Below are 12718 nucleotides of genomic sequence, written 5' to 3' on the forward strand. Positions count from 1 at the left end.
AAGTAGAGTGAACCTCTGGCCAGTAAAGACTTCACTTGAAATTGAATGAAATGTGTTGCAGTTCACCCATTGTCCCGCAGCCTTATGTTTTTACTTTTTAATCATTCTGACAATGAAAGGATGTTGGACTATGAGGCGTTTGGGAAGAAGCAGCTTGCACATTATTTGTTGTTCTTGTATGAAATTAGAATGAGCAAGTATGCTTGTGTGAGACAACTGGGCAAGCCGTAAAGCATAGTTATTTGTTTACCTTTTTTTTATGTTTGTAGGTGAACTTGGAGATTATTGGGGCATTTCCTGATAAACAACAGTTTTGAAGGCTTTGTTCAGCCTCGTTTAAATCTCATGTATATTGTATATTTTCGCAGAAAAGAAAGAATGTATTATCTTAAGTCTACTTTCCTTGCATATGGAGTTAGGATCTATTGACCTGCCATTAAGGTTTTGCCTAAATTGTGATAAATCTGGTCCCTTATCAAGAGTGATACATTTCTTTCATTCTGTGCAGCGTAAGGAACTGTTATGTTTGTGCCCTGGCTAGGACTAATTGTATTTCTGTGCCTTTTTTTTTGTTTGTTGTCACATTTTCATTTATTTTATTGTTTTAGGATGTGAGATATTAGATTTCAATGCATTGTATTTGTTTGAAATTTTGTAATGGTTTTTATGATCTGTCCTGTAACATATTATTCTGACTCTGCTCTGCCTGTGCCCTTTAATTCTTGCTTCAAACTCCTACTAATCACTTCAATCCATTTTAATTAAATGTTATTGATCATGGGTTATTGGCTCTGCTCAAAGTAAAATACAAAGCCTCATGGAATGGCAGTATCATCATCATCATCATTTGCCCTGCCTTTTGTTCTCTTTTCAGAATACCTTCTACTCTGCTGGAAAAAACTACTTGTTGAGAATGTGCAACGGTAAGTGTCATAGTTGTATTCTCACCTCCCGCTCTGGTCTTTTCACACAGCCTTAGCAATACATCCCACTATGGGATGGATTTTGAATGAATTATTTGGTAGCAGAACGGCTGGGCAAACTAATTTGAATTGTTGCTTCCCATAACATTTTACAGAGGATTAATCAACTAAAGCTTTCACTCATTTAATATCCCTGTTGGCGGCGAGATTACTTTTCAATATTATTGCTTCCTGTAGTGTGTTTTTAGTTCTAGGACTTTACAGCCCAGTTGTCAGAACACCTTTTTATTTCAATATATAGAGTTGGCTTTGGGTCCGCCCCTTTCAATCATTGCCTTTCTTCAGTCACCCTCTTTTAGCCCTTGGCTTCAGGCTTCAACAGTTGTGCTTTCGCTCAGCGCAGTGGAGAATTCATCTCTAACAAAATGCTAAATATAGTCCACTGGCTCCTCCTACTGACTCCTTACGGTGTGCCTTGCTCTAATGCAGTGATTCTTAACCTGCGGACCGTTGGGAGTATGCATTGCCTTCTCAGAGGGCCTGCGACTGTTTAGAAAATTAAATATTAGTAGATTAATTTGAGTACATATGCATAAAAAAACAAAATAGAACGTTTTAGAGTGCTAGGTAAAGTTATTTGAAGCTGATAGTTAATAATTAAGTTATCCTTGTCTTGATTTGTGGGGCCTCTGCAAGTGCAGCAAGCTGAACCTAGTATGGACAATTTGTTACCTCAGTTGAAGAAGCGTTGATATGTGTTCGCAAACAGAGAGCATTCACTATTGAACAAAATAGACAGTGATAGGCCAGTAGTCTTGTATATTGCTTTGTCTTTGAAAAAATTAAAGTTGGGGTCAGATGTACTAAGCATTTTAATGGTCTCATACGCTTTGGCGTTTGCGACAGTTAAAATACTTTTTAAATTCCTTTTATTTACTAATCCCATGTTAGGAGTCTTAAAAGCTATTCAGACCGTCAGACCTCCAAAATAGAATTTTGAATGATTACTATTTGGTATTCTGAATTTTTTAAGAAATTGTGGGAATATTCATTGGCCTCTTAGTTCCCAAGCATGGTGTTCCCCACAGCTCAAGTTTAAATATGACCTATTTTTTCAGTTTTAGACATTGACGATTGATTCTGATTTTTTTTTTTAATTTTTTTTTGTGTAGTGAAGCTTCAGTTCTTCAAATCCACACCTGATGATTTGTTTATATGTAGTAGATTCTAGGAGAAGGCTATTTTCCTTTCTGTATGTCTCAGTTTTCGTGGAATCTCACTAACATGAAAGTGCAGATTTGAATGATGCATATAGGAAATCTGTGTTCCTTTCTAGGAAAGAAATTCACTTGGAGGATTGCACCCTCATTCTTTAATTTGTTTTTTATCTTTTGGAGCAATATCCTGAAGATCCGAAATCACTTAAGCTAGGAACTCGTAACTTCCAAGAACAACCCTAAGCCTATGAAAAATGAAACGGGCACATAAACTTAGACAGAACGTATCTCTTATTCTTGCTGTTGAAACTATGGCAATGGGAGTTACTTTAAATTAATATTTCCTTGAGATCAGCAGGAGGCTCTCGCAGGATTGCTCATGGGGTCGCAGTTCAGCAGCTGCAAGCGGCAGCCTGGAGGCTTCTCCAGGCTCCTATCCCCGAGCGGGCAGTCTGAGCCTTGACACCACCGTACTGCTAGTTCGGGAGAGTGTTAGAGCCGGAGCTGGTGCCAGAGAGGGGCCACGGAGCGGCGGCGGAAGTGGTGGCGGCAGATCCGGGAGCCTTAAAAAAGCCAGAAAAAGCCGCATCCGCATTCTCAACAACAACAGCAGCAGTAGTGGCAAGCTGTCAGGAGTAACGCTGCTTACAATGGAATGCCGGTTTCAACCTAGAGCTCAAACTCTGGTCTATTTTGCTCTTTCTTGGTCTACTCTGGCATACAAAATCTTGTAAGTCAGGAATTAAGGCGCTGAATAAGTGTTGATAAAGGTTATAAAGTGACTGAGAGAATTGAAAATGGGGTTCGTGAGTTAGAAGCTCTGTGTCATTGGCCAACTTCTCAAGGTAGTTCCTTCCCTGGATATGATGGCTAAACGTCTCCAAATGGGTAGAGCTTTCCTTAACCGGGCATGTAAAAAGACTAAATCTAATCCCAAAGAAACGAGAGCATTTCTCATCCGAACACAAAAAACTCTTGCACCATTTTTCAAAAGGAGCTATGTGATGAGCCACCATCTAAGGATGAAGCTAACGTAAACTCTAATGTTTCTGATAACACTGGAAAGGGTGTGGCTCTAACTCCCTCAATCAGTATGCCGCCTATCATTGGGGGGGACTTGGAGAATCCTAACTTCCACCTTACCAGTATGGGACCCCCCACTAATGCCGGGAGATTTCACCTTGCCGGACATTGAGGTGAATGGAGCATAGGATGTAAAGAGCCTGTCCTTTTGTGGTGTGACCCCGTCCTCCGATGGAAGTCAATCCTCCTGGCCTAAGGCATATTAGTAGTACACCTTCGGATCCTTCTTTGTTTCCAGTTTTTTTCTTCATTGACTTACGATTTTATGCTTCCTGGGAACTCTCCAAGTGTACCTTCGGCTCAACACATAGTAATTTCATAGTCCATTGTAAGCTTAGAGAGAGAATATTATCTTCCATCCTAGAGCTTCTTGAAAAATCAATATAGTTTTGATCATTCACAGTACACTCTCTTGACAATATTGAAAGCTCTGACAGGCCATAAGAAGGATGGGCCAACACTGGGTGAGAAAGTTCCAATGCCCACAAAGGAAGCCATCTATAAATCGGGGTGTAGTAGTTCTAGCACACCATCGTGTGCCTTAGAAGCAAGTTTGAATGTGAACTTGACCAAATTTCCAGATCACATAAATAAGGGCACTGAGGCTGGTAAATAACAAGTGTCCTTTAAACCTGTGATCTGAGAGGAAACCTTTCAACCAGAAAGTTTGGACTATTCTTTGGAAAATCTATTTTCCACTCCACTTCCTCTGTCGAATATCTTGGTGTCAACAAACCCAGAGGAAAAGTCAACTTTCCCCGTGGTCCCGTTCCCGATTTTTCTACCACAGTCTAAGATTGCTCCCAAGACTGCTGTGAACAATGGGAATGTGTCTGTTAAGCAAGTAGACAACGAAAGGACTATGGGAAGGTCACATAAAGGGAAAAAGCTGGGAAGAAAGGCTAAACAGCGAATCTAAAAAAAAAAAAAAAAAAAGAAGTGTGAAGTTTGATGTCCAGGTACCTACAGAAACCCTCTCTCCTAAGGAAGATAATAAGAAGGTCCCAAGGGAGGATAGGCTCGAAGACTTGGAAGATGTAGGATCCCCTCCGTCCAGAGAAGAACTGGATCTAGTACCCCTATGGGGCCCTTCTTCGGATATCTTGGATGATCTACCAATTGTAAAGAGGGTCTCGTCCTCCCTAAATCCATATGCCGATTCTTTTTGTAATGGGAAATTAAACTCGGTGACCTCAGATTTAAATTCCGCCCCCTTAGGTGTTTGGGATGTTAATTGTGAGATGGAAAACATCTCCCGGCAATCTGAGATGACGTTGTGTCTTTAGTTTTTTCTGTTTTATTTGATTTGAATTTACTTCTGAATCGCTCTCTTTTAATTCCTTGCTTTAGAGACCTGAGTTAAAATTAATTGAAAGTAGTGATACCTCTCGCATATTCCTAATGCAAGGTCTTGGTTCTGTAAATACAAAAGTCTGTTTTTATTCTAAGACAATTGTAAATCTAATTTTAGTCAATTGTGAACAATTGCAGCGTAGAGGCATAGACGTGGTTCCAGTTAAGAGAAAGGACTCATTTGTTTAGACTGCAGTCCCCCACTGTTACATGTATGAACAGAACTAACTTACTGCTTGGGCGAGAGTCTCCCGCTTCCTCCATGGATAATGTTAAGATCTCTCTTCTCCATGGAGGAAGACTGGTGCAGCTCATAGAAGAGGCCCCTTCTTCTTATAGCAGTCCTAAGCATGATGACTGGAGTTGGTTAGCGGGGTCCTTAAATACTACTCCGGTTAAGGGGAAATGACCACATCACAGTCTTTAACCGTAAACTTCGTGTGGTCTCTTGGAATGCTGCGGGAATAAAGAAACATATGGGCAAATTAGATTACATCCGTTCTCTTCAGGCGGATTTAATCTGTATTCCAGAGACCTGGGGCCAGATATAGCAAATTCCGCATTTGCGATTCGATTTGCAAATACGGATGCAGAACGGTGTCTCAGACACCGTCTGTGAATCACTATGGGGTCGCAGCGACCCATCTCATTAATATTAATGAGGTGGGTCACATTTTGCGACCCCATAGCGTGTCCCTGCACTCACAGGGATGGTGGCCTGCTGAAGACAGCAGACCTCCATGTCTGTGACTGCTTTTTAAATGAAGCAGTTTTTTTTTTTTTTTTTTGTATTGCAGCCCGTTTTCCTTAAAGGAAAACGAGTTGCAATACAAAAAAAATAACGAAACCATTTGGTTTCATTTTTTCAGAGTAGGCAGTGGCCCATTGGACCACTGCCTGCTCTGAAAAAAAAAAATTGGGCAACACTCACAAAGGGGAAGGTGTCCCATGGGGACCCCTTCCTTTTTGCGAATGGATTACCACCAGTGTGACACTGGTGGTAACTGCGAATTGCTTTGCGACCGCGTTCACGGTCACAAAGCAATTTAGCGTTCGCGGTGCGAGTCTCAAATAGGAAGGGGACACCCCTTCCTATTTGCGAGTCGCATTCACATTTTGCGAGTCGGTACTGACTCTCAAAATGTGAATGAGCATCGCGATGAGCATTTTGCATGCTGCAAACTGGGATTTTTGCAGTTTGCACCATGCAAAATGCTTCCTACATCTGTCCCAAGTGTGTAACTAATCTCTCTTGGGGGTTATAATATTAATTTTAATGGGAAAACCGGTAGAATCCACTGGTCTCCTTTGAAAACTCTGTTTGTGAAAGAAATGCTTGAAGGGCCCACGTGAAATATTGATGATTGGAATGAAGATGCGTTAAATTACTTTTCTGACTTTATGGGAAATATAATTCAGAGAGACCAGTTAAAATGTATTAACCCCCCCACATAAGAAATTAAGGCTTTCTCTTCTTCTATTGAATATGGAAATCAATAGATTGGTTAGGCAGCAGTATGGGGGGGGGGGGTGGAATCCGAGAAGAGGAGTGGAAGCATTTCCTTTCTTAAGAGGAGAAGAGTGCGGATGAAGATAGGAAGGAGGAGGCAGACCAGAGATGGATTGCCTTGAGGGAAGTGGCCATGGTTAAAAGCACTCGTAAATTTTGGTAACTTATCTCTGAAGGCTGTGGGTCACGTAAATCTCCCTCAGCCCCTCCGATAGCTAAGGTAGAATGGAGTGACTACATCCTCTCCTTGTATGCGGAAAACGGGGAAGTTGAGTTAGGTGACTCTGACCTCAAGATTGGTAACTGGCTGGAGCCTGATGCCTTCTGTGCCCCTTCGGTTATTGAGATTGAGGGGTTTATAAGGTTGATGCGGGCAACTGGAGCAATGGGCCCAGATGAGGTCCCGGTGGCAGTAATTAAACAAGAGCCCTCGCTTTGGGCAAGGATTCTTAACCCGGTATTCTATTCCTGCCATAATTCCGGTGTCTCGGACTAGGAATATCATAGTTCCTTTGTATTAAAAGGGTGTTAGATCTTCACCCATAAATTATTGGCAAATAGCCCTGTTTGATGCTGTTGGGAATGTCTTTGCTAAAAGCATACTTGTGCATCTAACATCTTGGGTTGAAGAACATTTGATCCTCCCTTTTGAACAGGCAGGTTTCAGGAAGGAACATAAGACACTAGATAACATCCTATTAATGCAAACTATAAATGAAAAGTATGTTTTAGTTAGAGGTGGGGTGGTATATGCCACTTTCATAGACTTCTCAATAGCTTTTGACAGGGTGGATCGTAAGATTTTATGGAAGAAATTATCTAAATTGAGTGTCCCCATAAATTTGTTACGCTTAGTTATAGCACTGCACTCTTCAACATGGTGTAAAGTGTATTTAGGCGGAGAGCAGGGTTTGTCGGCAGAATTTGCTACAAAAATGGTTTAAAACAGGGTTGTCTTGTTGGCGCCCCTTCTTTTTTCCCTATGTATTCATGACCTGCCCTCTGTATTAGGGAATACCCATGGCTTTGTGCCTAAAATTGGAGGCAATCTGAATTCTTGCCTCCTTTATGCTGATGATATAGTGGTGCTTGATCTTACGCTGAAAGGTCTAACTAGGCGTCTGGGTGACTTGAATGATTATTCTAAGCAGCATCACTTAAAATCAATGTGTTAAAGTCCCAAGTGGTATGTTTCTTAGAGAATAATTCCTGTAAAAAAACAAAAAATTGTATGGTCGGTGGGTCAAGCAGAGGTTGAAGCGGGTGAATTCCTATTGTTTTTTGGGAAAACCCTATCCATTTCTCTTAGTGATCGAGATATAAGTAATAATGTCAATAAGGCTGTCTCTCTGGCTCACGGTATATTGGCTTTTTATAATGCTGTGGGCCGGCAGCATTTTTCTCATCTATTTGTTTATCAAGCCCAAATCCCGTCCACCCTTCTGTATGCCATAGAAGGAATTGAAATGTCAAAATGGGAGTTTTTATATAAGGCAGAAGAACGGATCTTAAGATGCCTGGTCTCCGGTAATAATTCTGTATCCACAGCAGCCTTAAGGCTTGAATTTGGCATTAGGCGTGTTTATTCACAGGGCCTAGCTGCAGTAATTTGGAGGGCCTTCAGTTTAGCTCATAGGTGCAGATTCTACCCTAAATCATCTAGCATATAAAGAAATATTTGGTACGCTAAGAGAAGTCTGTTTTTTAGAAATTTCTACCTTGCTATGCAATTGCTTAAGCTAGATGTTGACTCGTTTTTATCTCGACAACCTTGCCATTTAAAAAGAGCCTAAAAGAGGCTATAAGAGGTCAAAGTTTTTTATGGGATATGGAGTTTTGTATTAAAATTAAGGAAACAATGGCTGAAACCACTTATTGTGAATTTTAATATGCGCTCAGCTGGAGAGGTATTAAAATCTCTACATAAACCCCTGAATGAAATATTCTGTTTTAGGATTTTTAAAAAATTTTAAGTCCTTTTTAAATCTTTATTGATTGATTTTATTATCTTTGGGTGGAAGTAACGGATACTATTTCACTAATGAACTATTTTACCTCACAGGCTGGAACGTGCTGTTCTGGCTCCTCCCATAAGCTATTGGTTTAGGATTAATGCGCACTATACCTTCTCTAGAATGGTACTGAATTGCTCTTCTGTATGATGTTGTTGGGTTTTAATATTTCTTCTACATATAATTACGTTTTATATTGGATTTCATCTGTGTAATTGGTTAAAGGAGGTTGAGACCAAAAGAGGTTCAACTGTAGTTCCTTTTGCCATTATTGTCTCTTACATGTAAATATCGTATGGTACTTTAAGACGCAACGGATGGATAGAGACTTGATTATATTGTATTTTTAAGATAACTTTGTTATATATATATATTTTTTTTTTTATCGATTTAATGTATATGAAATATTGTATTTAAAGATAGTTTGTTTACATGTGGACCTCTTTGGAGTTCCAATTCGTGAAATAAATAAAATTGAGATCAGCATGATAGCCCCTTATCTTGTTTAGACTTTATCTTGTTTGTTAAATAACTTCCTCACAATGAGTGTGGTTCTGAGCTGATGGCAGTGTATCCTGATTTAGTGAGAAGACTGACAACTGAAACAGAAGGTGTACTGTGTGATTTCTACCCGTGGAGCAAGTCTAGGAAGTCTAGATTGAGGTACATACTGTTAAAGCTGCATGTGCTATACCTGCTACTCTGGGAGGGTATGAAGAAAGTCATTTTAATGATGCATTGACAGGCCTGCATGTATGGTTGCTAGACGTCAAATAGCAAAAAATGATTTACACCTGCTTTGCGGTGCATTTGAGGAGCTCACTTTAATGTGCTTGCACTAGAAAAGTGAGGGAATGTTCAACTCAGAATTGACATGGGCTATGTGAGGGGCAGTAATTAGATACCTGAAATACTGTAGCAATTGTCAGAACCTAGTAGTGATGTCATTGTTGTAATAACAGGGTGCACAGGCCAGAGTGAGCTGATCTGGCAAACAAATGTGTAGAACTAGTACAGCCATATTCGGGTTGATGTACTTCTGGAGTAAGGTGCATTTGCACAGCATTGTGTGGAATAATAGCATGGCAATATTTAGGGTGGTATGCATAAGGAATTAGGTACTTTGGAAGACAGGACAAGGATAGCTGTGTGTTTTTTCCAGTGCTGCAACAGGAGGGAACTACAGCTTACAGTAATTGCAGTTACATAGCACTGTAAAGAACAGGTTTTAGTTTCACCGAATGTAATACTACTTATTTTATAAGCCATAAAACATTAAGCTGTTCCAGAAATAAAGCATGTTTGTATGTTGTTCACGTCTTCAGCAAGCACTCAGATGACTGAGCTGTCTTGCAGGTACAGTGCCAGAGCTGTGTATATGTGTTTTCTAAATGGCATGGGGTGCTGTAAAACAAGATAGATGTGTTGTGGCATAATTTTGTGTTTCACTTACATTTATAACAGGAACTGAACTCTAGTGATAGAAGGGCACTCAGTGACGGTCAGATGCTCTTCAGCCACATTGCAGTACCCATTTGGACAGTGTGTTCGCACATAAAGTGCCTCACTCCTTCAGACAGTCCAGGTCCAGTGCCCCTGCACTGTAGGCTGCAAACAAAGTGAACGTTTGTCAACCAGCAAAAAAAGTTAAACAAACTGATCTGATTGCCTCTGCCTTTTTGAAGGAAACTGTCCTTGTCGACCTTCAAAGGGTTGATCGGTTTGGTCTCTTAGGCATGCCATTAATTGTTGTAAAATAAATTGCTATAGAAAATACTGAAAACCGCTACTTTTGGAACACCTGACCCAAAAAAAAGCATCACACTTGTGATCTGCAAGCCTCTTTTTCTCTCTCAGCCATGTTATGGTTGCTCACCGGAAACTGCTTTGCTTCTGAATAAGAACTTCTGGAAAGGACAGCCTGTTCCTTTTCTAATATCATCCAGCATTATTCCGGAGATACAAAATGAGTAGTAGTAATAGCAGCACAAACCTGCCTGTTCCTTTCCAGTAGTGAGTGAGTTTTGCTGCTGTTTACATGGTGGTGGAAGAAGGATCCTTTGTTGTGACCACAGGTGGTTCGCCTTAGTGTTTGGTAGATGACTGTAAGTTGCTATAGCAAGCAATTGGAATGAAGTGCTGCTCATGACAGGTCTGCATGTGGGAGCTCTTGTAGGATTCATTTTTGGTCAAATTGCATTAATATGTTAAATATATTTAGAGTGCAAAGATTTATGTTAGACGATTGTTTCGCTTTGGGTGTAGCAAACTTCTTTTTACAGTGTGTTCAGAATGTATTCTTGTAGTGTTTCACAATGAACTTGAATCTTTTATTCCTTCATTACCCTTCTGTTTGTTTCTGTATGTCTAACGCTGACTGTATAACCTGTAGGATATTTTAGCACCCAGTATATGTCTCCTGGCAACCTCAGCCGATTGGCTTTTGTATGATGCTCTGCAGCTGGTTATATTTCACTGCTGCCCAAAATCTATATTTATGAGGCCAGAGGGGATACCTTTGTTCATTTTTATTAGGTCAGGCCTACCTGACAGTGCAAGATGTTTTGCTGGAAAGACCTAATGTGGGCTTACCAACAACTTAAAGCTTACTGCCCACCCATTGCTTACCACTGGTTGGCTTTGTTGTCACTCTGATTTTCTTTCTTCCTTGATGGGTTTCCTTGTCCATCTTGTGTTTGTCCTTCTTCCGGGGGCAGTCTCTTTACTATCTTCTTGACTGTCTGACTGCTGTTCTTTTGTTGCTCCCTTTTAGGAAACTACTTTTTCTAAGTACTTTGTGTGAGCAAATTTTTTTCTTATATGCTGCTGTCTTAAATTTTAGAGTCTGAGTTAATTTATTACATGACTTTTTTATATATCGTTTTTCCCAACTGTTTTTTTTTATTTATTTTTTTGGACAGAGGCTGTATTTTGCATTTCCAAGATGAAAGATGTTTCTATGTTTTCTAAACTGTCACCTTTGCTTCAGTTCTGTGTGAAATGCAGTGCATATTTTCAAATGCCCACTTTGGAGTAACATATGTTAGCTAATTTGAAGTCCATGTCCGTGACTTAGTGAAGCTGGTGCAAATGTGAATGCCTGAATGTGTTCATCGTATTATATCTGCTGAACACACAAGTTGTGTTGTGTTTTCTTTCAATCTAATGCAGCCCAGAATTGCATTTTTAATTAATTCATTTCCCAGACAAAATCTGAGTTATTCAATGTGTAAACAGTTCAAAAGAGGTAGTGCTGGTAGTCTGATATTAAGAAGCTGAATCACTGCTGCCTCTTAGCACAGTGGAACGGCTTGGGTGTAGAAAAGCCTGTCAGCAAGTAGCATGTATACTAAAAAAAAAGAATTCATTTGTAGCCTTAAATCAATAGAGATCACACACAGGCAGAGTGTGTGAGAGTAAGATGGGCATGATTTAATATACAAAGTTTAATTACTACTGCACTTTGCGAAGGATTTTTTTTCCTCATTTTATTCATTTGTGTATAATAATTTGTAATAGCATGTAAAATGGCACCACTAACCTGGCTTACATCAGAGTCTCCAACCTTTTCTGCAACAAGAACTACTTATATTCAATAAAAATCATCCCAAGCTACCGATATTATTAGTTTTGCAATAGTGACCACACCAGAAACGATTACATAATGGCCATCATATGCAGGATGAGTAACATTGATCACCTCATTACATCAAGCAGGATTGCCAGCAGTAATGTAAAAAAGACTTCATCAATTTCAAATGCCTCATCTTGGGTATTATATGCCGGTGACAGCTGATGTGCCCCTACCACCAAGGTTATGATATTAGTAATATGTATGCCCAATGCCACATGATTTATCACTTAAGTATCAGCTTTAAATAGGTTTTGAAAATTGAAACGTTTTACCCTGAATTTTTTTTTTTTATCTCACACCCCCACTCTCAATTGTTATACATATATTAAAGCAATCAAATGAAACGGTCTATTTTAGTAGGGTGGGATGTACACTGGAGGGTGACTCATAGGTAGGTGAAGCACCACCAGTAGGTGACGGCTACTTGCTGGAGAAGCCGGCTGGGATGTTGAATGTTGGAGACGAGTATGGTATGGAATAAGCAGGTGGCGAGAACGCTCTTTTTTTAGTTAAAACACAGTGGAATAAATCTTAAATGATTTACCGCTGTTCTGTGCCAGCAGGAACTATTTGTCTTTTAAGATAACAGGAAGAGGGTTGGTGCAAATCACAGGTAATCTAGGGAACTGGTTGTCATTTATAAACGGGATGTTAAACCCAGCCAACATGTGTTCCCATTTCCATTTGCTGCTTCTAAATTATGTCTGAGTGGAGGGCATCAAGCATTGCATAAAAGTACCACATTTTTAGGTTTTGCCTGCTCACTCGCTTGTACACATGCTTGCGATATCTTTTGTTAGTACATTTTTTTAAAGGGGCTTGAAACCAGCCCTCTACTTACCTGAACTGACCATTGGCGTAGTCAACGTCGCCCCGATTTACCTGCTTCTGCACGCCATCCGGCTTCACTTTCAGTTGTCTTCGTTTTCTTCGCTGTCGGGTTGTCTGTGGACCAAGTACTCCTTCCAAACACTTCTAATTGGACA

At 40.1% G+C, this 12718-nt stretch overlaps 1 protein-coding gene across 2 annotated transcripts in view; it reads left to right on the top strand.

Annotated features, from left to right (window-relative positions):
* THOC1 (THO complex subunit 1) overlaps positions 1-12718 on the top strand; it is a 467835-nt gene that overhangs the window by 102058 nt on the left and 353059 nt on the right. For both annotated transcript variants that reach the window (XM_069219988.1, XM_069219989.1), the window contains exon 6: positions 875-923. In XM_069219988.1, coding sequence (XP_069076089.1) covers positions 875-923 — 49 coding nt within the window. The remainder of the gene's footprint in view (positions 1-874; positions 924-12718) is intronic.

Source organism: Pleurodeles waltl, chromosome 2_2, assembly GCF_031143425.1.
Source record: "Pleurodeles waltl isolate 20211129_DDA chromosome 2_2, aPleWal1.hap1.20221129, whole genome shotgun sequence".
NCBI classification, from domain to species: domain Eukaryota; kingdom Metazoa; phylum Chordata; class Amphibia; order Caudata; family Salamandridae; genus Pleurodeles; species Pleurodeles waltl.